We start from the raw sequence: 27,229 nt of genomic DNA on the forward strand, positions 1-27,229 counted from the left end.
CTGTTTGAATAACCTCTGGGTGTCCGATCCACCCCCACAGCTCAAGCTGGAGCTCCAGAACAAATATTTGTTCCAATTTCGAACAAAGTTAGAGAGGTTTTTTTTCTTCTTTCTTCCAGCGAACTGTCCTCTGTTGTTCCTTTGAACTCAGTTTAGCAGGAAGGAGTGGAGTCCTCCCCGGCCGCCTGCTCCGGGGAGCTTGGCAAAGCTGTCCCGCAGAATGAGACGACTCACGTGCTTTCTCATCTGTCTGCTTATTTCGGAAGCCCCAGGCTTTGAAATCCCCACAAACGGACTGCCCGAAGTAAGTACTTCCAGAAGACCCCTTGCTGTTGGCCTCCGCATAGCTCTTGAGGTTGCTAGTCCATGGCCTTATTCTGTGCATAATGGAAACTCATGATAAAAGTCATCTGAGGCCGGGCACGGTGGCTCACGCCTGTAATCCTAGCACTCTGGGAGGCCGAGGTGGGCAGATCGTTTGAGCTCAGGAGTTCGAGACCAGCCTGAGCAAGAGCGAGACCCCATCTCTACTAAAAATAGAAAGAAATTATATGGACAGCTAAAAATATATATAGAAAAAATTAGCCGGGCATGGTGGTGCGTGCCTGTAGTCCCAGCTACTCGGGAGGCTGAGACAGGAGGATTGCTTGAGCTCAGGAGTTTGAGGTGGCTGTGAGCTAGGCTGACGCCACGGCACTCACTCTAGCCTGGGCAACAGAGTGAGACTCTGTCTCAAAAAAAAAAAAAAAAAAAAAGGTCATCTGAATACAGGTGTTTACTGTTATAATTACCAGAACGTGTATTTACCCTTTACAGCATTAACAGGTTTTGCGCGAGAGTTAAGTCAAGTTCAGTGGGTGGGCCATTCTAGCGTGGCATTTATGGAGCACAGCTGCTGGCTCCTTACCTAGAAAATGGGGTAATCACAGACCAAACCCAAAGGTTTGTTACGAGAATTAAATGACGTACATAAACTACCTAGCACTGTGTCTGCAGTTGCAAGTGCTTAATAATTATTAGCTATTAATATGATGATGAAGAAATACCATCATCACTTTCTACTAGGAGTGTAAGAAAAGTCCTTATCAAACTGTCATTGTTTTTCACACCTATGTGAACAATGACTTTTGTAATAAGGGCATTTTTTAAAATTTCAGAATATTATGGAGGTACAAACATTTTGGTTACATAATTTGCTTTTGTACAGGTTGGGTCAAAGTTGTAAGTGTGCCATCACCCAGACAGTGTGCATTGTACCCATTAGGTGTGAATTTACCCATCCCCTCCACCCCACCCCCGATGCGCTTGGTTTCCATTGAGTTTTCTCCCATGTGTGCACATAGGGCATGTGAAATATTCCTGTTCACGGAGAGGACGGCAAGTGTCGTCTGCTACAGTGCGGGATCCGTTCCCACGGAGCTCAGGGCCTCTGCTTTGGACCCTTAGCCACCAACACAGGGAAAGTCTTGGACTGAGTCACTCTGAAAGTCACGCAAGAGCTATTTTTATGCCAGAAAAGCAAAGCGTGTTATGGGAATATCTTAGCAAAGGCAGAGACGTGCAGAGTGGATTACCTACAAAAAATGCCGAAGAATACGATGGCATGTTTACGGGGGGAACATATCACTCTGTCTGCTTAGAAATGATCACATTTTCCAACGGTTTGAAAACCACCAGAGTGTGTTGGGAGTCTCCAGTGGAAGCCAAGTCATCCAAATGTGTTTGTGCTTTTTCAGTCATTTCTAACTGGTATTCCTTCCATACCTGCATTTTCAACCTGGGGAGACGTATGGTTCACGTCCCTCCAGTCAGATGTTGCTAATGCCGCCAGACCCCTCCCACAGATACTCCCCCTGGGCCCTACCTAGTCTAGTCACTGGGGCCCTTTGACCTGTCTCTCCTACCATCTCCTGGCAAACTAAAAAATGAATTCCCGCATCCAGCAAATTTGAGGATGTTAAATTCCACTTAGACATCTCTGAGACCTAACTAGCAAACATAAATACAGTGAAGGAATAATTGTATTTTAATAAATGAGATTGCTCATAGGGAGAGGAAAGGATATAAAATAATATAATGAATACCACCAGCTGCCTTTTGGACTTTAGACCTATTTTTAAAATAAAAATAAACATCCTCAATTCTTTTTTAAGTTTGTAGAATATGAAGATCTGGTGGAACTGGCCCCAGGCAAATTTCAGTTTGCTCCAGAGAACCGGAGACACCAGGTACGGTAAGCTTTCCTTCCAGAGGGCAGCGTAAAGGACAGAGAGGATGAAGAAGTAAGAGAAGGATAAAGATGCCTTTTGCTAGATTTTCTCAAGAGCTTTGATTTTTAGCAGAGAAGAGCCCAGTGGTTTCACAGCTGGGTGGAAGCATTGTCCAGGTGAGATACAGTCAGACCTCCACGTGGCTGTCCAGCAGCCTCCAAACCTCATCAGTCGCCTTAGTGCCTTAAGGAGTGTTTTCTTCAAAATTTAAGATTATAGAATGATTTCACTGCCTTATAAGGAAGATTTCCTACTGGGAGGACTTTTCTTCTTCTTTTTTTTTTTTTTTTTTGAGACAAGTTTTCTCTCTGTGGCCCACGCTAGACTGCAGTGGTGTCATCACTGCTCACAGCAGCCTCAAACTCCTGGGCTCAAGAGATCCTCCTGCCTCAGCCTCCAGAGTAGCCGGGACTACAGGCTCATGCCATGACACCCGGGTAATTTTTCTATTTTTAATAGAGACGAGGTCTCATTTTTGCTCAGGCTGGTCTTGAACTCCTGAGCTCAAGCAAACCTCCCTCCTCAGCCTCCCAAAGTGCTAGGATTACAGGCGTGAGCCACTGTGCCCGGCCTCAGGAGGACTTTTCTTATTCCAGTGGTGACAGACACTTCCCGTTGCAGCCTCACACTCTCCTTCCTCCCGTCACCCTGTCTTGGGAAGTGGCTCAGACCTGGCCACACCGGAGGCTGCATCTATCAGTGGCCACATAGGTGGCCGAAATCCTCTTATTAATGGGGCGAGTTCTCCGGCAAGAGCCCGCACGCTGAGAAAGGAGTTATTTATGGAGGCAGAGAGAGCTGAGCTGACTAGTGACTTATTTTTTGTGGGTATGAATTTTTGGCTTTCTTCTAAAAGTTCAAGTACTTTTTTGTAGAACAATAATATTAAAACCCAATAGGCAAGACCTCACGTCAGTCTTTATTTAGCCACAAGAAAGGAAAATTAGTCCTTGAGTGTTCCATTCAAGAAGTCCAAACAAAGGCAACCGGTGATCCCACTCTATCACACAGCACTAGAACCTCGGTTCACCCCAAACCAGGCTAGCTGAGCTTCCATCTGACACCTGCCTTATTATTTTACAATCCAGTAGACATTAAATGTTCACCTGTCACTCTTGAGCCATTCAGTTTTCACAGGCAAGGAGATGACCTTTGTCCATGCCCCCAGGACAGTCATTTGGTGGATAATGCCCTAGTGTGGTGGTTAAGAGCACAGAATTTTCCAGGTGCCACTCACCAGGCTTGGTTCCAGGGCTACACCATGGAGGAAACACATCAAAGTGCCCGCTCTCATGTAGCTTAGTCTGAAGTTAGGAGGCAGACCTTAATCAAACCATCCCTCAAATAGAACAGATAATTATTCATATAAAGCAAAGCGAGAGTCCTGAAGGAAGAATATGCTGCTATGGAAACACTTAGTGAAGGAAGCTGACCTGGTCTTGGGGGGCCAGAGGAGCGGGGATCTGAAGCGTGAGTAGGAGTTCGCCATGTGTGGGAGTAGGGGACAGAGAGGGCCAGGCAGGAGGAGCATCACACACAGTGGGAACAGCATGTCCAGAGCCCCAGGGTAGAAAGGAACGTCGGGGTCAGCATCCAACTGAATAAAACATAAACGGTACAAATAGAGTGACAGGGCTATGTGCTACCCAGTCTGCCTGTGGCTGAATGCTTTTATTTACAAATACTGGGTTTTGCATTATATCAAAGAGTGATGTACGTGCAATCAAAAATGGTGGGGAAGCTTGTGCAGAGAAACTCGCCAGTGGGAAAATCATTTTCAAGAATATTTGATAGTTACTTCTCAGCTCAGTGAATGAATGATAGCTCAGTATTGCAGAAAAAGAAATTTTTTTGACTGAGAAAATGGTTTTTGCCCTTGAGGTCAGAAGTAACATCCAGTTGAAGAATGATTGTCTAACTTCCTTTCACAGAGAAGCCTTTCCGGAGAATCCGGAGAAACGACGGTACGTTTGCTTTGATTTTGATTTGGTTAGAAACTGATGCCGGAATGATTTTCTTGTTAACTATTACCTGGAAATCGATCCAGGTGTCTCCTTTGTCTTCATCGGTGTTTACCTGACTTGCAAAATACCCCCTTGCCCAATTCTGTTTGGAGGTTTCTCTGAAAGTCAGCACTGATGAGAACAGTGTTTTCAAACAGGAGAGAGGCCCCCAGGAGCTGAGATGTCCTCTCTCTATGTATTTCCTCGGGTTTTATCAAAAGCATAGGTTTCATCCCTCCATAGGCATTATTTATTCCAACTTAACCGTTTTGATTAAAAATATGACACCCGACAGCCTTGGAGAATTAAAGAGTGTCTGTGGGAAGGAACTCTTAGGCACAAAATGGCCCGGTTCCCTGAGTTGTTCAAAGTAGACCCTCCTGTGGCAAGAAAACAGCCTGAGGAAGCGGTTTATGCTGTGCTTCCTGCTCTAAACAGATGGAAACTGCCAGAAACGCACGCTTACCTGGAGGGAAAGACAAGCAAATTAGCCTGGATTTTATCTTAGCTTGAGGCGAGCTGCATGTTAATTAACCGGAAGGTTTAATCTCGGGCCACAGAGTTTGGGGAATGACAGCTAGTACTGAAAGAAGCAAATCCTTTTGGAGAAAAAAGCAACATCTAATGGGTCACATAATTGCCATAGACCTGAAGAAGCTTGTGGCCACCTCCTAAAAGATGTGGGTTTTTAGAGTCTTGCCTTGGATCAAACTGATGTCCTGTGATTTTTTTACACTGGGGCTGCCTTAAATCAGCAGAGATAAGAAAAGAAGGTCTAGAGAGTTGGACCAAACATTGCATCAAAATGCCCTCTGCGTGATAAGTGTTCGTTGCACACACCCATCGGTGTTCTCATAGCTTGTTTTAATTGGGGGGACGAGGAAAAGACCGAAGGTGAAATTGTAATAGATGAGATTGAAGAGAGTAGGGAGCTGTAGGGGGCTTGGGGGGCCCCATGTGTATTTGCACCCCACAGCACCCTCACTCTGAAGATACAGCCAGGGTCCCCTTCCAACCCCGACATCCTGAATCCTCTCCCCGGCTGTGGCCCTGCATTTAGAGTTATTTCCTGGACTTCCTCCATCCAATCTGGCTCCCCGCAACCTTTTTCTACTTACATTCTGATTTGTTAAACACTGTTATTAATGGACTCCTTAATCTAAAAGGGCATCTCAGGCTGTCTCGAAACAAAGGCAGACCTCTGCCTGTGGCGTCGTCCACGACGTTAAGAGAAAGCTTAGTAACACCTGAGTTATAGCTTACCAACACCCCGGAATTGTGCGTGACGAGGGAAATGGACCACTGTTAGCATCAATGCATAGCGAAGGTCTGTGTGATTTTGGCGTCAGTACAGTTGTGCTTTCTTGGCACTTTCAGGACGATCAAGTAACTCTTTACAGCTATAAAGTCCAGTCGACTATCACCTCTCGTTCAGCCACCACCATCATTCAGAGCAAAGTGGTGAACAACTCCCCGCAGCCTCAGAACGTCGTGTTTGATGTCCAGATTCCCAAAGGAGCCTTCATTACCAACTTCTCCATGTGAGTAACTCCTAGGTAGAACCAGAAAGTGCGTACGCTCTGCTCACAGAATCAAAACCCTCACTGCTAGAAGGGGACCTTAGTGGTCAACTGTCCCAGTGGTTCTCACCTCTAGGGCTGTGCACCTGCTGGGTGGGGAGGGTCACTGGGGGTGGGGCCCAATCATTTGTTCCTGTTCAAATTATCAGAATTTGTGAAGGAATTGCTTTTCATTTCTAGTAAGTTAAAGCAAACTTAAGGCTATCTCTATGGTGATGACCTCCCACTTATTTGCATTTTAATGTACTTTCTTGTGGGGAAAAAATATACGGAGTTGTTCTAGCTTACAGGAAACCACACACAAGAGTGTGTACAGCAGGTCAGTGTCATCTTCCATACGTTTCTCCAAGGAAAAAAAATGTTGAGAAGCACTGATTAAATCCAATCACTAGCCAGCGCTTGAATTTGTCTAGTATACCACTGACGGGTGGGTTTTCCTGGCTTGACGATTTCCTTAACGATAAACTCATTCCTTCACAAGGCAACGGCCAGCAACTCTGTTAGAATTATTTCTTTTCCTTCATTTAAATATTTTCCATTTACTACCCAGTGACTCTAGTTCTACTCACATGGAATAATAATAAAAAAAAATCTCTACAGAATACACACTGAAAGTTCTCGTGAATGAAATGATGTGTCATCTGAGTTTGGCTTCAAAATAATTGAGGTGGGAAGCGTGGGAGTTTAGACAAATTAAGATTGGCCAAGTGTTGACAATAGTGTAGCTCAGTGATGGTTTCAAGGAGGTCTCTTCTATGATTCTCTCTATTCTTGTATGTTTGAAAATCTCCGTAATACAGTTTTTTAATTATTCTAATACTGGTCACAGAGTTAAGGCCAGTAACCTTGCCCACTTGGAGGCTTTGTGTACCAAGGCTAAATACTCCCTGTTCCTCCATGTGATTGGAATAGTCTTCTGTGTCCTGAGTATCATGGTGGCCACCCCAGGGTGGGCTCCAGTTGGTCCATGTCCCTCTTGGGCTGGCCAGGACAGAGCACGGTCCCCTGCGTACAGTCTGCCTATTTTATATTAAGACATTAGATTGAGTTACTTCTCATCTGCTTTTGTCCTTCATCTACCAAGGTAATCAATGATAATTGTGAATAAATAAAATAAAGGGTTCAAGCACCAGGCACCTGGGCTGCTAAAAACTGCAGAGCCATGTTAATTATAGTTTCTAAACAAAAGGAAGTAGGTAGAAAAAAAGCATTATGTGACTTTGATTGGTATCCTTTGAATTGGCTTAAAAATGCATCACTTTTTTTGGTCAGCCTTTTCTAAAAAGTCAAGGGAGAAGGAAAAGCTTTTCTGTAGTTGAATTGTATGACGCTGTGCTTAGAAATGACCTTTAAAACTATATTTAATAAATTCTGATTTTTAAACCATATGATCAGAACTTATTTTAGTGATCTCTTCTATTTTCCTTCATTCTTTTCTTTCTTTACCATCTCATTCCATAGAACTGTGGTCCCCAAACCCTGGGCCAAGGACTGGTACAGGTCCACGGCCTGTTAGGAACCAAGCCACATGGCAGGTGAGCAGGGGGCAAGTGAGGGACGCTTCATCTGTATTTACAGCCGCTCCGCACGGCTCGCATCACCACCTGAGCCCCACCTCCCCACAACCCCACCACGGTTCGTGGAAAAATCGTCTTCCATGAAACCAGTCCCTGGTGCCAAAAAGGTTGGGGACTGCTGCCACAGAAGATTTGAGGTGACAGAAGACAGAATAGCGAAACTTGCATTTATTTTGGTCTCCCTCTACACAGGGCCGAGTTTATAAGACCAGAGAAGACAGCTCTTTCATCATCGCAGTTTAAAATAAGCTGTGTGTCTTTTATGGGCACTCATCCTATTCCTGAGGGATGCCCTAATTACCTGACCTAATTACCTCCCAAAGGCCCCACCTCTAATCCCATCGAATCAGCGGGTGGTAGTCCACATGCGGATTTTAGGGAACACAAACGGTCCATCGCATACGCCCAGGCTGTGCCAAGTTCTTTCCTCGCAGAAGAATGTGCCGGTGAACCCAATGTAATGAGATATTTAGTGATTTATCAGTCACCTCTCCTAGTCACGTGGGTCATTAACCATGGATACCCAAAAAGAAGGACACAATTTGAAAATGAGGAAAAAGTTTAAACACAAACAATGGTACATGAGGGCACGTTTTCAGGGTGGGAGCTCACCTCGCCCCTCTCAAATCACACTGTCAAATAAAGGGTGTCTTGTCTGTGAGTTATTCCAGTGTCTCTTCCTATCTCTGCTGGATGCAAAACGGTCATTGCTCCCCACTCATTACGTCAAGCATGCTGGGTTGTTTTTGTTGCTCTGCTAAGGCTACTACTCTGACCAACAGTTGCCTTCTGTCCTTTTCTAGGACTGTGGATGGTACGACATTTCGGAGTTCCATTAAGGAGAAAACCGTGGGCAAAGCTCTGTACTCACAGGCGAGAGCAAAAGGCAAGACGGCGGGCTTGGTGAGGTAAGGCCTGAACGACAGGACTTGCCCTCCCTCTCGCCGGGGGCTCCTCTCTTGTCCCCTCACCCAGCGGCAAACCAGCTGTTTTCTGTTTAAAATCATCAATGCCTCAAAATAAATAATCACATGGGACTCAATATGTACAGTGACCAAATAAGTTCTTACACTAGAAATACATATTCAACGTGATGAAATAATAGAATTCTTCTCAAATATATAAAGAGGCCAGGTGCAGTGGCTCATGCCTGTAATCTCAGCAATTTGGGAGGCTGAGGCAGGAGGATCGCTTGAGGCCAGGGGTTCGAGACCAGCCTGGGCAACATAGCGAGACCCTATCTTTACAGAAAATAAGAAAAATTAGCCGGGAGTGATGGCGCATGCCTGTAATCCTAGCTACTTGGGAGGCTGAGGCAGGAGGATCTCTTGAGCCCAGGAGTTTGAAGCTGCAGTGAGCTGTGATCACACCACTGCACGCCAGCCTGTGTGACAGAGTGAGACCCTGTCTCTAAAAAAATAGTAAAATAAAATAAAATATTAAAATAAAAAAATGAAGACTTCCTGGAGTGAGTTTCCAGTGCAGCATAGGAAATGTGTGCTGTCTTTGGAGTCGTCTAACCTTGGGTGTGAGTCCTGGTCCTTGAATTGGCTGGCGGTGGTTGAGCAGGTTCCTCATCCTCTATGAGCCTCGTTTATCATTGTCTGAAAGATCAGGGAGATGGTATCTGTCCTGCAAAGCTGCTGTGTCAGTGGTGACATATGTCAAGGTCCTGGCCCGGAATAGGAAGCAATCTCTAGTAGCTTTTTGCAGATGACACTCAAATCAGTGAGATGCTCTGGAAGCAGAAGATCAGGTAGGAGAAGAGACTGATGTTCTTGGTGGCATTAACCAGATCTAGACGTTGCACTTATCTCCAGAGTATGGAGCGTTCATTTCCATGAACGGCTGAGAGGCTGGATCACCCAGGAAAGTCTCCACGCCCTCCGCCTAGATCCCCGGTCTTGCAGCTCGGTCGTGCATGTGCTGACTTACGCTGGGGGCTCTCACCTTCAGGAGCGGGGCTCTCGATATGGAGAACTTCAAAACGGAAGTGAACGTCCTTCCCGGGGCAAAGGTGCAGTTCGAACTCCAGTACCAGGAGGTGAAGTGGAGGAAGCTGGGATCCTATGAGCACAGGGTTTCTCTGCAGCCGGGACGGCTGGCCAAACACTTGGAGGTGAGCATGGCTTTGGAGGGCGGACAGTGAACCCGCCCTTTCATGGTCCCTGTCCCCGATGTATACTTTCTGTTTGTCATCACTGTTTGTGGTGTTGGATGCCACTCGACGCTGCAGGTGTATTGAGCAGATTATGGGTTTGGAGTGAACCATGTCCTGATGGATTTAAGCATCAGCTCTGCCCCTCATTAACTGTATTGCAGCAGTTTCCTGGGGCTGCCGTAAGAAATTGCCGCGAACTGCACAGAACACAACAGAAATTTATCCTCTCACAGAGGTCTAAATCAGGGTGTCAACAGAGCTACACTCCCCCGGGAGCTCTAGAGGAGGGTCTGTTCCTTGCTGCTTCTGCTGTCTGGCAGCTGCTGGCATCCCTGGACTTGCGACATATCACTCCAATCTCTTCCTCTGTGGTCACATCACCTCCTCCTCTGAGCATCTCAGATCCCGCTCTGCCTCTCTCCTGTAAGGACACTTGTCATCGGATTTAGGGCCCACCAGCCAGTACAGGATGACCTCATCTCAAGGTCCCTGACTGCATCTGCAAAAACCCTGTTTCCAAATAAATTCACATTCACGGGTTCCAGAGATTTGATGTAGGCATATCATTAGGGTGTTGCCACATTCAACCCACAACGCTAATCTCCAGGGACAGGTTATCCTGAGTCTCCACTGTCTCATCTGTAAAAAAGATACTGTAACAGTGGCTCACGCCTGTAATTCTAGCACTTGGGGAAGCCAAAGCAGGAGGATCGCTTGAGACCAGGAGTTTGAGACCAGCCTGGGCAGCATAGCAAGACTCCACCTCTACAAAAGGATGCTATAACATGCTTTGTTCCTTAGTTCTAAGTGAGGTGAATTCACGGAACTAGGTAGCAGATAATAGGTGCTCCATGAGTGTTCAGTTAGTTGTCTTCCCTGCCATCCCGACCATTGTCGCTGCAGGGGAGCGATGCCTTTGGCATTGGTTGCACTGGCCACCCCTTGAACTCACCTGTGCCGTCATCTTCACGTCTCGATATAAAGTCTGAAATGCTCTTTTCTTTGCTCAAATCTTTCTGGCGCCATATGAGCATGTTGTGTAGGAGGCAGAACGAAGCAAACCAGGAAGCACCATCCAACCCGCCTGCCTGCCTGGCACGTGGGAGAGTGAGGCAGACAGGCTGTGAATGGCCCACAGACACAGGAGACAAAAGGGGACAAATGAATCACGGTGACATTTTCATTCCCGTTTGAAAAGCTGCATATCTGATAAGTAATGTCCTCCTTTTCCCCCCAGCACTGTGAATGCTTTTATAAATAAAAAGACTAGAGTAGAATGAAGAAGGGGAGTTAAACCCCAGGAGAATGAGGCCGTAGACCATGAGCACTGAGTCGCCAGAGTGGGTTTAGCCTCCGTGGTGAGATGACCCGCGTCCTGGGGAATCTATAAAAGAACTTGCAGAAGGGACCACGGAACCGTGCTGGGAAAACCCGAAGACGAGCAAAGCGTCAGAGGACTTAACAGTAATTGTCTTTCTTGCTTGAAGCTCCTTTAAAGACTTGTGATGCTTTGGGTACTTCTCTCTCCCACCCGCAGGTGGACGTGTGGATCATTGAACCTCAGGGAATAAGGTTTCTTCATGTCCCCGACACCTTTGAAGGCCATTTCGATGGAGTTCCGGTCATCTCTAAAGGACACCAGAAGGTACCGTGAGCCTTGCAGGTCTTCCGGGGGGCATGCAAGACAACGCTCCCAGTCACGTCATTCCCTTTAGACGCGAGGCTGTCCCTTTCAAGCCTCGTTTTCCCCAAGTCATCCACTTGACCAGCGGCTAAGGGGCAGCTTTCAAATAATGTGCAGGTTTCCATCAACCGCAGCAAGAGCAAGTCAGCTTCATTCTCTCTGCCTTCATGGCCAGTGATGACCCACTGTGACTCCTCTAAGGTCAAACTCCTCTAGGAACATTGCACAGACTCTTTCCAGAGCCTGTCGTCATCCCTTCCATGGGGGATGGAGGAAACTCTTTGATCTCCTTAAAAAAGGCCTCAAACCAGGCAAACAGACAGCACTGCGGGCCCTCGAAAGCCCTGGCTGTGTCCCTTACATCAGGGACAAGCCTATGGCTGCTGCCTGCGTGCAGCACGGCCACTGGGCCGCCTCTTCCCCTGCATGCGCGAGGAGCAGCTGTCTGACGCCACGGTTCTCTCCAGGCGCACGTCTCCTTCAAGCCCACAGTGGAGCAGCAGAGAATATGCCCCAGCTGCCTGGAGACCGCGGTGGACGGGGAGCTGGTGGTGATGTACGACGTGAACAGAGAGGAGAAGGCTGGGGAGCTCGAGGTGAGCGCAGAGGGACGCTAGCGCCACCGCCAAGCTGACACCGCAGGGCTGCTGCTTGCGGAACAAACTCCCTGGCCTGTGGGTAGTTTCTAGCTGCAGAGAACGGACCGAAATTACATTCCTTTAATATGTTGCTGGGCATTATCTTTTATGTCGTAAAAACCAAATAAGGCCGGGCGCGGTGGCTCACGCCTATAATCCTAGCAGAGTGAACTCTGCTGGGAAGGCGTGGACCCTCACGGGACAGGAATGGGGGAACAGGCAGGGGAAGGGGAGACGGGTGTGCGCCAAGCTCCCACCTCCTCACCTCTCCTCTCCTCTCCGGGCCCCATCTCCCGACCTTCTGAACATTGGCCAGGACTTGGCTCACAGACACCTTCTGGTTTTCAGGTGTTCAATGGATATTTTGTCCACTTCTTTGCTCCTGAAAACCTGGACCCAATTCCCAAGAACATCCTCTTTGTTATCGACGTGAGCGGCTCCATGTGGGGGATTAAAATGAAACAGGTAAGTGGCCCTCCTTTGCAGTGGGTCGCCAGGCTCTCCCTGGCTTCTGGATCCCCTCCCGAAACGCAATCATTCAATCTTTCCTCCCCTTTCAGGGCGCAAATGCAGGGCCTGCGGCTACTGACTGGGGGTGTGAACTCCGCCCAAACTTTTGAGATTATTGCAAGTTCACAGGATGCGCACCCCCCTCTTCTAATCACTCCTCCCTCGTAAAATTCCCATCCTTCTCATCTTCCTCTTTCTGGCTTCCTCTTCCCTCTCTTCCTCTCTTTCCTGTTCTGCGTCCAAAATTTCCTTGAAACACTGTCTCTTTGACCTCTTTGAAAAATTTCATCTCTGCGTCACCTCCTCTCACTCTGATCACGCATATCCCTTCAGTTCTTCTGCATAACGTTTTAGTTTACTATCTTGCCATAGTTCACATGCAACTTTTAAATCAATATGTGCATATCAATATGTGCAATATATGCAATATGTACATATGTTTCTAATGATACTGTAATTCCTTCGGGGTGGCTCTCCTTTGTCATGTTTTCCAGTTTGGAGCTCAGAATAGGCTTATTCCGTGACAAGTGGTGTAGATGCCATTCTAAATAACAAACAAGGCAATATCCATCCAACCAATGTGAGCAACCAACCATCATTCATTTGGCAAACGTTTTTGTTTTTTGCTTTTTGAGACAGGATCTCATTCTGTCTCCCGGCTAGAGTGCCATGGCATCAGCCCAGCTCACAGAAACCTCAAACTCCTGGGCTCAAGCAATCTTCCTGCCTCGGCCTCCCAAGTAGCTGGGACTATAGGTGTGCAACACAACACCCAGCTAATACACATACTGCCAGGTAGGATTTGATGGTTTTGAAGTTTGTGATCCTTAAACTAAGATTAGTTGGGTGAGGCACAGTGGCTCACACCTGTAATCCCAGCACTTTGGGAGGCCAAGACGGAAGGATCACTTGATGCCAGGAGTTTGAGACCAGCCTGGGCAACATGAGACCCCATTTCTACAAAACTTTTTTTAAAAATTAGCTAGGCGTGGAAGCACACACCTGTAGTCCTAGCTACTTGGGAGGCTGAGGCAGGAGGATCACTTGAGGCAGAAGATTGAGGCTGCAGTGAGCTGTGATCACACCACTGCACTCCAGCCTGGGCAACAGAGTGAGACCCTGTATCAAAACAAAACAAAACAAAAAACAAACAAATAAAAAAACTAGTGAAACTGGTCACGCATAACAAAATAAGACAGTAAAAGTTTAAGTATTAAAAAGGTCAGGTTGGTGGCTCACACATGTAATCCCAGCACTTTGGGAGGCCGAGGGGGAGGATTGCTTGAGGCCAGGAGTTCAAGACCAGCCTGAACAACATAGTGAGACACCTGTCTCTAGAGAAAAAAAAGAAAAATTAGCTGGGCATCGTGGTGTACGCCTGTAGTCCCAGCTACTCGAGAGGCTGAGGCAGGAGGACCACTTGAGGCCAGGAGTTTGAGGTTGCAGTGAGCTGTGATGATGCCACTGTACTCTAGCTGGGGCATAGAACAAGACTCTGTCTCAAAAAAAAAAAAGAGTCAATAATAACACGTTCAGAATAAGCAAAGGGTCGGCCTGTATTGACTGAGGTGATCTTAAGACGTTTTCTAAAAGAAGTTTAGCTCGAGCCAGTACTTGATAGATGACCAGGATCAATGACTGGTCTTCCTAGTTTCTTCTTAGGCTTAGATTTTATATAATGAGACCTTTCATTCTCTTTCGAAATAGACTGTGGAAGCAATGAAGACCATATTGGAGGACCTACGAGCAGAAGACCAATTCTCTGTGGTTGATTTCAACCAGAACGTTCGAACCTGGAGAAATGATTTAGTTTCAGCTACTAAAACACAGGTCGAAGACGCCAAGAGGTATATTGAGAAAATCCAGCCCAGTGGAGGTGAGTGGGTTTGGTCTAAAGCCCATTGAGAGACTTCTGTGGTTCACGTAAGCAGCATCATGCCCTGTCATGGTGGTCTTCGCACAGTCTAGCATGGGCTGCCTTAAATAATACCTTTATTGGCAAACGGTGAATACTAACTTTGTCATGAAAGCACAGCACATAATACAAGTTTTTAACCATTCCCATCTTCCCTAGAAAAGGGCTCAGGAAGTGACAACAGATGTCTTTATTACTTGCATTTGGTAAAATGTTAGTCTCCAGCGCACCTCAGCGAGGCTGATTTCACAAAATAGCAGACTGGTGCTTTGAAAGGGTTAATTCATCTCCAAGGGGACAGTTTGCTTCAAAGTGAACATTTCAGTACCCCAGGGGATCACCAGGCTGAGCAAGATTTATGTCACTTAAAAAGCAATCAGATAATGGGGATTGGACACATTATGCCTAAGTCATCACCAAACAGATGAGCCTGAATCTGGGATGTAACTTTTGTGTGTGGAAAGAAAGCACAGGCAACAACCCGTGATGTTCCCTCCACAGGCACAAACATCAACGAAGCGCTCCTGCGGGCCATCTTCATTTTGAATGAAGCCAATAACTTGGGGGCGCTGGACCCCAACTCGGTCTCGCTGATCATCCTGGTTTCTGACGGAGATCCAACAGTAGGCAAGTATCGCTTCTGTCTTCTCCTGACAAACTTTCACTGTTGTTCCTGAGAACGGCGGTTTACTTAAAGTGGGAACTCTAACGGGGCTTGCCTGCGTTTCTAAAACATGTTAAGCCCCTGCTTCCTAAAGAAAGTGTCCTGCCTCTGAAACCCTCACCCCCTGGCTCTCCGAGACAGCCTCTGAGTTAATCCTCTTTCTTATCTGCAAACTGGCTTCGGCAGCTCCCTACTTGTCCCTATCCACATTTATTTTTATTTGTTTTATTCGTGTCTTTATACTGATGACTATAAGCAATAGTGAACGCTAGGTTGTGCTGCCTGAGTGTGTTGTCACGTAGACAAGGACCCTGTCTAGCCCGTGCCTGACGCAGCTACATGGAATGAAAATGCACGAGGCCTGACGACAATGGCATCTGGAGCATGAGAAAGACGAAGCGCTGCCGTTCTGCTCACAGTGAGCGTAGAATGAGCCGTTGTTACGTATTTGCTGCAGATTCCATGTTTTCCCCTCAGCTCACACTACTTTTAAAATGCAAAGGAAATATGCTAAAAGAAAAAGAAATATGCTTAAAAAAATTAAGTCTCTTTCTCACTCCTGTTTCCCAACCATCCAGTTCTTGTCCCCGGAGTCGGTCGCTGGTCACCAGTTTCTTGTGTATCTTTCCAGAGATAGTTCCTGCATTTTAAATTTTGACAAATTTTGCTAAACTTGCCCTTCTTGGATTTTCCCAAAAACATTGTACCATTGCTTCTTCATCCCTTTCCTTTCTGTCATCACCAACTTCAGGTGAAGTAAAATTGTCGAAAATTCAGAAAAACGTGAAGCAGAGCATACAAGACAATATCTCCTTGTTCAGCTTGGGGATGGGATTTGATGTGGACTACGACTTTTTGAAGAGACTGTCCAATGACAACCGTGGAATTGCTCAAAGGATTTACGGAAACCAGGACACGTCTTCCCAGCTTAAGGTAACAGTTTCTTCTAGTTTTTTTCTTTGCTCAAAATCATCTAACTACCCATATCTGACACTTAAAAGAAGGGCTGGATCTGACCCAAAATTGTCATTATTTCAGCCATATCCAGTCGCAAGAATCAGGCCAGTGTTCCATTCCTTTCTTGTACATTCCCCTTTACCTCTGTATTTCTGCACTAACAGGGAGACACACTTCTCTACCCACCCTCAACAAAAAGTCTCCCGAGCCACCATCAAAGCTTCTCGTAGCTTCCCCGTCCCCCAAGCACTTGGTCTCCCTGTCATCATGGCTGCCGGTTTTCCCTTTAAAATGCTCTGTCATCTTGGATATCAATTTTTGAACATGTAAAACAGATCAAACTATGGTCTGTAAGTTTCCTTAAATATAAAAGATACAAATTACTTGTTTATTTTGAACAAATGCACAAGAAAATGCTATAGGGAAAGAAGAACATGCCTTTTCCCCTGCCTTTTGTCAGTGCCAGGCACCATATTTCAGCTTGGGGACAGGTAAGGGACAAGGTTCTAGTGTGAGGAATATCAACCCAGCCGATTTTTATTATTATAAGTGTCCATGAGCTTTCTTTTTGTGCTGATCATAACAGAAAAGAAAACAAAAATACTGGGCTCTTAAATCAAGGGTAATATTCTTAATAAGTCCTTACCCTCTTCTGATAATTTAGGAGCATTTTTCCTTGTCCCAGAGGTCCCATGAGAATAAATTAAGAGATACCTGCTGAGCATTTGAAGAATCTCAGAGAAAAATGATTTAGACCTACAAAATGGTATGAAAATAATGATTTCTCTCTCTCTCTCTCTTTTCTTTTAAATGAATTGTAGAAATTCTACAACCAGGTCTCTACTCCACTGCTCCGGAATGTTCAGTTCAACTATCCCCATACGTCAGTCACGGATGTCACTCAAAACAGTTTCCATAACTACTTTGGAGGTTCAGAGATTGTGGTGGCAGGAAAATTCGACCCTGATAAACTGGAGCAACTACAGGGCATTATCACCGCCACGTCGGTACGTTTATTTACAGGCCATCTTGTATGTTACCCTGCCTTCCCAGAGTCATGTATGTAGCATAAAAGCAACACGTGAAGGAGAAGGCATGCGAGTATCTCTGCCGTCTGCCCAACTATTCCTTGAATCCTCCTTACCTGCTCACCAAGCCCAAGTCCAAGGTGTGCATTTCCTTCCTCAGTAGAGGCTGAGGAAGGCTCAGTGTTCCATGCCTCCCGCAAGTACTAAACATGCAAGTTTAGTACAGCAAGTACTAAACATGCACATGGATTAACCATAATTCTCTTCCCCCCGGGTATCTTTCAACTGAACCTCCCACCATCTAGGCGAACACGGAGTTAGTCTTGGAAACGCTGGCCCAGATGGACGACTTGCAGGATTTTCTGTCAAAAGACAAGCACGCAGACCCCGATTTCACCAGGAAACTGTGGGCCTATCTAACAATCAACCAGCTGCTGGCCGAGCGGTAAGCAGAGACGAGCACGCACGCCACGGGGATTTGACAAGGTGAAACGTTCACCTTGAATAGCTGAAGTCACACACACACACAAAGAGTTTAGAACCAAGAAAAGCAGCAAATGAATATAGGTTTGGATCTTAAACTTCCTCTGGTTCTGGATACTTTAGCTGAAGCTGGGTTCACTCGTTTCTTTTTTGATGAGATATGTGATTAATAACCTACAGTAAGGTGTGTAAACTGCATTAATGTTAAGTGTGCAGCTTAATGAATTTCTACATATGTCACCCGTGTAATCAACACCCAGATCCAGATGTAGAACCTCCAAGAGTTCCCTGTTCTCCTTCCCAACCAACACCCGCCACCTCCAGCGGAAACCACTATTTCAACATCTGCCACCATTAATTAGTTTTGCCTGTAACTAAATTTCACATAAGCGTTCCATCTGTATTCTTTCGTTTCTAGCTTCTGTCACTCAACACGATATCCGTGTGTTTTGGTGGTGCATGTGCCTTTACTCTTGAAGACAGGTTATTTTCCAAAGAGAAATTCACTGTGATACGATTCTGATGTCCCCTGAGGAAGGGCTCCCCAAAGCTCACCCGTGTCACCTCTGGCTTCTCCGCCGAGCTGCATCTTGGCTCTCCGACATAAAAACTGTATCACTAGCGTAACGAATGGTTTCTTGACCACCCGCACCAGAATGACAGGACGATGTTGGACAAAAGCTCCTACGTCCAAACCCTATTACACCTCTTAGATCAGATTCTCTAGGAAGATGGGACGGGATGGTCTGAACTAGGCTGGGGAAATGAAACATGGTTGTATAACCGGACTCATGGAGAAAATCCCTAAAGTCGATAAGATTATAAAAAATACACAAGGCTGTAAGCTGTGGCTTTGAAGTAAGTGAGAAATATCCCTCCCTGTCTGACAGGAGCACACTGAGTGTGCGTAAAGGCATAGAGCAGATTGTTGCAGAAGTTAAATATTGATTTTTTTGGAAAGAAAATCCCTATAAAAAGATCAGTGGTTGCCAGGGGTTGGGGGATGGATGACTAGGCAGAGCAGAGAGGATTTCCAGGGCAGGGAAGCTACTCTGTCTGATACTACAGCGGGGGATACGTGTCATCGCGCGTTTGTCTGAACCCATGGAACGTACAACACCAAGCATGAGCCTAGTGCCGACTGTGGACTCTGGGTGATAAAGGTGTGTCAGTGCAGGCTCATCAGCTGTGTTAATAACAAATGCACCACCCTGATGTGGGACGCATGTTGACGGCGGAGGGCCTGTGCCTAGCAGGGAGGCGGTACATGGGAAATCTTGGTACCTTATCGTGAGCCTGAAACTGCTCTAAAAAATAAAGTTAAAAAAAAAAAACCCCACGGAATCACACAGCTAGATAAAATGCTAGGTTTCTTGAAGCCAGTTAGCTCTGTCTCCCTGTCACCTTGTCCCCCTCTGCCCCCCACCCCCGGTAGGACGCCAGACATGGGGTGCAGGGAAGAGGGGTGACAGACTTCGAGTTCCAGATGCAGTGATGTCCTATAACATCTCTACTTGTTGGAGACAGAAGCCTGGCTCCCACGGCTGCCGCCAAGAGGAAGATCACCAGAACGATCCTGCAGATGTCTCTAGACCACCACATCGTGACCCCACTGACCTCGATGGTGATTGAGAACGAGGCCGGGGACGAGCGCATGCTGGCCGACTCCCCGCCGCAGGACCACACGTGCTGCTCAGGTGGGCGTTCCCGCCGGGTGGGCGTTCCCGCCGGGTGGGCGTTCCCGCCGGGTGGGCGTTCCCGCCGGGTGGGCGTCGCCGGGCAGCTCTCGCCCACCCCAGCCCTGTGTCCCCAGGTGCCCAAGCTCTTCCTGCCAACTTACTTCGAGAATGGTCTTCTTGCTCACACATCTCCCAAAGGAATTCTCAAAACCTACATAGGCCCTGCTCCCGTGATATTTTTGAAATCAACATTTAAATTTTTTCACTTTTTTTAAATAGTTGCAACAAACATAATTTCTGGAATATTATAAATATTGACCTTTTAAAATAAAACTGTTACATCACTGTTTTAAATACAGCCAATGAAATAGGATACCTAATTTGATACGCACACCATCGCTCATTTAAAAAAAAATACATGAAGAAATTCTATATTAATTATTGGAAATTTTATATTGTGCTTTTTCTAGTTGAACTTGTATTTCCATTCTACTTTCTGGAATAAAAATAGGGAAGAAACCCTCAGCTGACAGCCTCCAGAGGGGCTGCATAAAACAGATTCCTGAAATGGTAGGCAATTTCCACAGAAACGTAAACCTGGGAACTAACAGAGGCAGGTGTTTCTGCACAGGTGCCCTGTATTATGGCAGCAAAGTTGCCCCGGGCTCAGTCCCATCGTGGGCCAACCCCTCACCGACCCCAGTGATTCCGATGCCCGCGCAAGGGGCCCGCGTGCTGGAGTCAACGCCCCCCCCACACGTGATAAGAGGTAAGAGAGCTTCCACGCCGCCTGCGCCTCTCAGAGCTCAACGGATCACGATTCCGGGAGGCATTTGTGTGTGTTAATAAAATCACTGTGTCCTGGCAAACTAGGTGACAGGCAGTGGAAGAAGATGGCTCCATGCATTAGTCAGCTGGGGCTGCTGTAACACAGTACCACGGACTGGGGGGCTTAAACAATAGACATTTATTTCTCACAGTTCTGGAGGCTGGGAAGTCCAACATCAAGGTGCTGACAAGGTAGATTTCCTTCAGAGGACTCTTTTCTTTTCTTGTAGGGGCCACCATCTCACGGGGTGCTCACACTACCTCTTCCTTGTGTGTCTATGCGGGGAGAGAGAGACAATGAGGTCTCTGGTGTCTCTTCTTATAAGGGCACTGACCCCATCATGAGGACCTCATTCTCATGACCTCATCTATACCTAATCACCTCCCAAAGGCTCCATCTTCAAATATCATCACACGAAGGGTCAGGGTTTCAACGGATGGATTTTGAGGGGGACAGTTTAGTCCGCAGGACCCTTTGCCAATGGTATGGGGCGAACCCTCTGGCAGGGAAGACCTGCTCCTCTCATGCAGAAGGGCCAGTGGGGTATCAGGGGAAAGAACCTTCTCTTTGGAGTTCACATCATCTGTGTGGACTTGAGCAAGTTACTTAATGTTTCTGCACCTCACTTCCTTCATACTGAAAATGGGCATCATGATGCGTATATACCTATTGGTAGCTAGGTTGTAGATTATTTGCGGAGCCATCTCTAAAGTGCTAGCACATAGTAATCGCTCAAGAAATGGATGTTATTATTAAAGATTAGGAGCAGCTGGGCATGGTGGAGTCTACCCAACAGAACGAAGTCCCATTCTTTAGTGTTTCAGGGTCTTGATGATCTACATTTTTAGTCTTATCTTTTTTGTGTATTTGCCAAGAACCTATATTCTGGCCATTATTAACTTACTTTCTAAACAAATCATATACTGTTCTACCTTTCTGATTCTGTTCACTCAGAATAATATCTCTCTCCTGTGTCTTCCGTCTTTCCCTTTCCTCCCCTGTAAGACTTAGTTCAAAAGCCAGTTCCCTCTCTCTTACGCCCTTGCTCGTTCTGCCCGGGACACTAACCCATCTTCATTCCCACAGCATGTTGCTTGGGCCATTACTGTGCCGTTTACGTGGTTCTATCTCACGTTAGTGGTATGTCTGCATCCTGCACGGAAGTATTACTTTCTTGAAGGTGCAAAACATGACGTATTTATAGCTGCACCAAACATTGCCTAATTTAGTGTTTTGTCCGTAAGTTTTTTTTTTCCCTTTCACCAAATATTTGTGGAATTAAAAAAAAAAAAAAAAAAAAGGCCAGGAAGGATCAGCTGGATAATCAGGTTCAATAACAAAGCAGTGATTTCTTGGGAATAGCCTGATTCTTCATTGCTATTGGAATTAATATTAATCTGTATGTAAACAATAACATGTCTCCTTTATTGTTCTGCACCATATATGGCTCCTTAAAAAACACATCTCTATTTATCTATCTCTCTATATATCTTATCTTATGTATGTGTGGGTGTGTGTATTTATTACTTATGTTTTTCCTATTTTTTATCTCTAGCACCCAGCTTAGTACATACATGATAGCTACAGAATAAATATCCACTGTATTTGTAAAAGAAAACAAAATGCTAATGGAGGCTCCGTGGGGAAGGGACAATGGGGTATGAACCACTGAGTCTCCAGTGCTTGGAACAGTAGATAGCACATAGTAGTAGCGCAATAAATATTTGTTCTGGCTAAATAAATGTGTTTGGGAGCAAAATACTGTTCAAAATTATCTTCCTTTCTTTCTGATTTTGTTTCTTTTCATTTTCCAGTTGAAAATGACCCCCATTTCATCATTTACCTACCCAAAAGCCAAAATAACATTTGTTTCAATATTGACTCAGAACCTGGAAAAATCCTCAACCTGGTTTCTGATCCAGAATCAGGTAAAATAAAAAGAAATAATATTCGAACTAGACAATTAGATTGTTGTCATGCTTCCTTGTCACTATCTGGGATTTCTTTCTTTCTCACCTTAATTGAAGTTCTTTATTTTCCAAATTCTGATATTAGTGAGGATTAAATTATGTATGTATCTAACTATTTTGAACAATTATAGCTCAATTATACACTTGTATACAACTATACAATTATAGTTCAAAATATATACTCTCTCTGAGCATAAACTAGCAGATCTTATTGTGATATAATTAATTTAAACACAGTTATAAAACAAGAATCACAAAGAAAAAAAATGTTATCTAAATCCTGAAGCAAAATAGTAATAATTTTCCCATATTGTCAAGTTTAACAAATTTGAATTTTGGTGCCCACACATGCCAAAAAAAAAAAAAAAAAAGGGTACACAAGAGACAAAAACATTTTTCTTTTCTGTAGGAATTTCAGTCAATGGTCAGCTCATTGGTGCCAAGAAGCCCAATAATGGAAAACTAAGCACCTATTTTGGAAAATTGGGGTTTTACTTCCAAAACGAAGACATGAAAATAGAAATCAGCACAGAAACCATCACCCTGAGCCGGAAGTCCCGTGCGTCAGTCTTGACCTGGGCCGACACGGCTCGTGTCATCAATCAGAGGCAAGTGTTAGTCCACCGAGCCCAGCCCTGTCCTCGACACACCACTGCACAAATCAATCCAGGCATCAGGGACATCAGCACAGAACTTAAAATCATCATTTTAAATATAAAGCAGTTGAGATTCAGAAAAATTTACCGTGTTCCTGGCAGCAGGGTCAGTGGTTTTGGTCACTGTTGTGTCTCAGGCCTAGTCTAGTGCCTCGCATTAGTGAGCACCAAGACACACGTGTCGGATCAGTGAACGAATCCATTACCTGAACCCGTATCTGACTTGACGTCAGGGAGGGCCCTCCAGACACGAGCACTGTATCTTGGGTGTCGCATCTTCCCTGTTAGGATCTGAGCGTTTATCTACACCCATGTACACTGAAAGAATTTTAGAGCTGGGAGTTACAACAACAACATTCCATAACAAACACATTATAAATAAAACTCTTAGAAAACTAGTGGGAGGAATGGAGAGTTCATATTGGGGGTGAGAAAAATTACTTTCTAGAAAAGTCTGTTCTGGAATTGTTTAATTCCATCTGGACTTTCACACCAGGGTGGTTATCTCAGTGAAGAAAGAAAAAACGGTGACCATCACCCTGGATAGAGAGATGTCCTTCTCGGTTTTACTGCACCGTGTGTGGAAGAAACACCCGATTAACGTTGACTTTCTGGGAATCTACATTCCCCCCACGAACAAGTTTTCGCCCAGAGCACACGGATTAATAGGTAAAATGTCAATCAACCCTCCAGCAAGGGCGGGGCCACCCTAGGTCTTCCGCAACTTTGGGTGACAGCGGCTAGAAGTTGGGAGTGGCAGGTGGGAACTCAAGGGCACGGAGGACGGACACAGCAGTGCCGGGTGGTTCAGGAGTGTGGCCGTTCCAGACGAGGGTTTCGGGATCACAAACGGGGCAAGTTATGACAAGGGACAGATAAATTTTACGTTTTATGCTGAAAATTTTTTTCTAACTGAAGCAAAGCGAACTGGTTTAGGAAGTCTGTGATAATGGCAGAGCCTCCTGGGCAACTGTCCCTCGTATTTTAGGAAGGGTTCAAACATGAGCATGTGACGTCACAAACAAACCGGGTTCCTGATATGAGCTGTGCTCTCAAGTGCGACACACGTCGCCTGCCGTCGGGGTGGCCAAGTTACTAATGGTCCCGTACAGCAGCCTCATCTGCACAATGGCCGTGCTCTCAGGAAGGAGAGCAAATCACCGCTCCTTTTTCCTCTCAACTTGTCTGTCTTGACTTGTCCTTCTACCCTAGAATTTCTAGAGGGAGGATCAAAATGTAGCTTGGATCGAGTGACAAGCCTGTCTTTCTGTTTAGCATGGGATTACATGGAGATAAGTGTCTGGGTTCTGTTCTGCTAGGCCAGTTCATGCAGGAGCCCAAGATACACATCTTCAATGAGAGACCGGGAAAAGACCCCCGGAAGCCAGAGGCCAGCATGGAAGTGAAAGGACAGAAGTTGACCGTCAGCAGGTGGGCTTTGGGGTGCATGAGACAGCCACCAAAAGGGGCCCTGGGAGAACTGGACTCAAGCAGCAAAACAGAAGGGCAAGAAAAGGCGATGCAAGCGCTGCCTACATCAGACTAAACAATACATTAGCGATAGACACACACACAACATTTGCGTAAGGACACTGCCAATAGTCCTCCTGAAATGCAAATAATGACTAGATATGTGTGTGTCATACGATGCCAAGATTAATGAATCTTCATACATCGGAAGCCTTATGTTAACACGTTGGATACTTGAAAAAGTCGATCAAAGGAGAGAATCATAAAAATACCTACCTCGCACCTTTGTGCTGGAGAACGAATGTATATTTTTATATAAGGCTGGAGCCTTCTTTTTGAGTGCGGATCTACTGACTGCCTTTTGGTAGGTTTTCTTACGCAAACCAGACCCATTCGCTTCACTCGAGGTGAGAACTGGGACACTTGTAAAGCACTCTGAGTGTAAAATTCTCACAAATCTTTATGATGTTTCCGAGTCCTTTACAGCTTGTCTCACCGATGATGCCTAATTTGATATCATTTTAAAGCATTTTTCTCCTTTTTTAGAGTTTTTACAAAGCGGCCAACTTTGCTTTGCATACAAATGTCAATGGCTTCCACAGACCTAACCATAACGATGAAAATTAAACCTTAAAATGACAATAATAGGTACCACCACTGGTAGGTTTGTGAGCTGAAGCGATGGATTCTTAGTGAGTATGGCATGAGCTGGCATCAGTTTACTAGAGAGCAGTGAGTCCCCATGGGCATCGGTGAGCACGTTTTAGAGAAGACAGGGTGAGTGGAAGTGAATGATGCTAATAATAAGTTCGCTGTGGTTGGTCAAACAGCATCTTCTCTAATGACAAAAAGTAAATGCTGAACCTCAGTTTCACCTTCTTCAAGCACCTGATGATGCATAACCGAAACTGAGTTGACCTGTGGGCTGTGTAGTTACGTCTGTTTAAGGCTCATTAATGGCAAGGTGCCGTACACCTTCGCAAATCACTGGCTTCTTTGTCCTTCAAGTGGAGGACATGAATTTGCCCTAAAATACCTGGCACTACCATTAAATACAACACTTACCCATAAAGTGAAGTTAAGAGGCGCCTCGGATTCATTCTTCAGGTCATGTGTGGGGCTGGCCTACAACACCTGGCGTTCTGTTCCTGCCTTCTTTCCATCTGGGTTAATTTGCTGCTCCGTACCTTACTGGAAAAGTCCATCTGGGTCAACCTGTATCAGGGTTATTTGGATTATCTAAGGACACACTGCTGATTCTCTGTCCTTGCAACACTAAGCCCCAGCTCTGATGTTTCATACGATTTGGGGAGCAGGGGTGAGTGGGGGGTGGGCAGATGTGGTAGAAGGGACACAAAGAGGGGACAGAGGGTGTCTTGTTTCTAGACGCACCCGGCCACCGTGCGGGGGTCTGCTCCCTAACCACGCATGTCATTTCTCCTGCAGAGGCTTGCAGAAAGACTACAGGACGGACATCGTGTTCGGGACAGACGTTCCCTGCTGGTTTGTGCACAACAGTGGGAAAGGCTTCATTGACGGACATTACAAGGACTATTTCGTGCCTCAGCTCTATAGCTTTCTCAAACGGCCTTAAAGGTTTAGAGTTTTGGAAATTATGTGTATAAATATACCTTTCTTCCTGCCACCTGTGCAGATATGCTTCAGTTTGAATAATTAAAGCAAACCAGATATCATGGTGGTTTATAAAGCCTACAAACATAGCTGAAGAAAATAAATAGTTTGCAAAGAAGCTTTAGGATTTTGTTGTGTTTTCAGATGCTAAGGTGTGCTCATCAAGGTGAGGCGAAGGAAAGCTGCTTTGGCATGTCAAGCTGGCATCTGGACAGAGCCCTAGATTTAGCATTTACTGAGATAAAATTTTGCTCCTGTTGAGCCTTGGGTCCTCAACCTTGCATTTTTACAGTTAGTTATGTGGGAAGTTCAATTAAGAGAAGGTTATTTGGTGAGTGTGGACTAGAAAGGAACAGGAGAAGTTACTTGATCTTAGTTGCTTTATAGAGATTTTTACTAAAACCCTGTCACCCGCCGTAGGGATAGCTAGGATAGCTATAACACAGTTACCTGTGATGGCCCGATACTCTTAGCCAAGATTCTCTTCCCAGAGTTGATCCAAGACCCTTTTTAGTTCATGAGGCCTGGATTAGTCATAGTTCTCTAGAAAAACAGAACCAGAAGATAATTATAAGGATCGGCTCATGTGAATACACAGGCTGTAAGTCCAGTACAAGAGACCCTGACATGAAGTCCCTCTTACCTGGGGGCGGTCAGCCTTTCTGTTCTATGATCAGACAAGGCCCACCCACACCAGGGAGGGTGATCTGCTTTACTGAAGCCCACCAATTTAAATGTCAACCTCACTCAGAAACCCCCTCACAGAAACATCCAGAATAATGTCTGACTAGCTATTTGGGCACCTGTGGCCCAGTCAAGTTGACACATACGATGAATTATCACCAGGCCTTAGTTGATTAACCTCATTCTGTTCACATAACCATTCTCCAAATAAGATATAACACAATTGGTTAGGGGTCTGTTCATTAAATAACAACCATACTCCTACCATATGATCCAACAAATGTATTCCTTGGCATTTACCTAAGTGAGTAAAAAACTTACATCCATAGAAAAACCTGCACGCAGATGTTATGGCAGCTTTCTTCATAATTTCCAAAACTTGGAAGCAACTAAAACGTCCTTCGGCAGATGAATGGAAAAATAAACTGGGTACATTCAGAGAGTAGAATGTTATTCAGTGCTAAGGAGATATGAGCTATCAAGCCACAAACAAACAAAAACATGGAGGAACCTTAAATGAATAAGTGTGACTGTGTAAAAGGAGCTAATCTGAAAAAGCCACATACTGTAGGATTCCAACTACATGACATTCTGGAATATGCAAAACTATGGAGACAGTAAAAAGATCAGTAGTTGCCAGTGGTTTGGGGGGAGGACGGGGACAGACAGAGTACAAGGGACTTCTAGGACAGGGAAACTACTATGTACGATACCATAATCGTGGATACGTGTCATCATACATTTGTCAAATCCCGTAGAAACTGCTCTAAAAAGTCTATTTTTAAAAAATGAAAAGTAGCTTATGATGCTTCAAAAATAAAAGTCAACATAAGGCCTGA

The 27,229-nt window shown here is 45.4% G+C and overlaps 1 protein-coding gene across 1 annotated transcript; it reads left to right on the forward strand.

The window, feature by feature from the left end:
• Positions 1-113: 113 nt before the first annotated feature.
• ITIH2 (inter-alpha-trypsin inhibitor heavy chain 2) lies at positions 114-27,229 on the forward strand. Its single transcript, XM_069458722.1, has 21 exons — positions 114-304; positions 2,154-2,228; positions 4,202-4,234; positions 5,651-5,814; positions 8,234-8,338; positions 9,387-9,549; positions 11,129-11,236; positions 11,743-11,871; positions 12,262-12,378; positions 14,131-14,299; positions 14,840-14,965; positions 15,754-15,935; positions 16,781-16,966; positions 17,293-17,432; positions 18,998-19,167; positions 19,781-19,918; positions 21,793-21,906; positions 22,358-22,556; positions 23,101-23,273; positions 23,924-24,035; positions 25,521-27,229. Exons 1-21 carry the CDS (start codon positions 221-223, stop codon positions 25,666-25,668), a joined length of 2,835 nt encoding a protein of 944 aa, XP_069314823.1. The 5' UTR covers positions 114-220; the 3' UTR covers positions 25,669-27,229.

Source organism: Eulemur rufifrons, chromosome 25, assembly GCF_041146395.1.
Source record: "Eulemur rufifrons isolate Redbay chromosome 25, OSU_ERuf_1, whole genome shotgun sequence".
Classification (NCBI taxonomy): domain Eukaryota; kingdom Metazoa; phylum Chordata; class Mammalia; order Primates; family Lemuridae; genus Eulemur; species Eulemur rufifrons.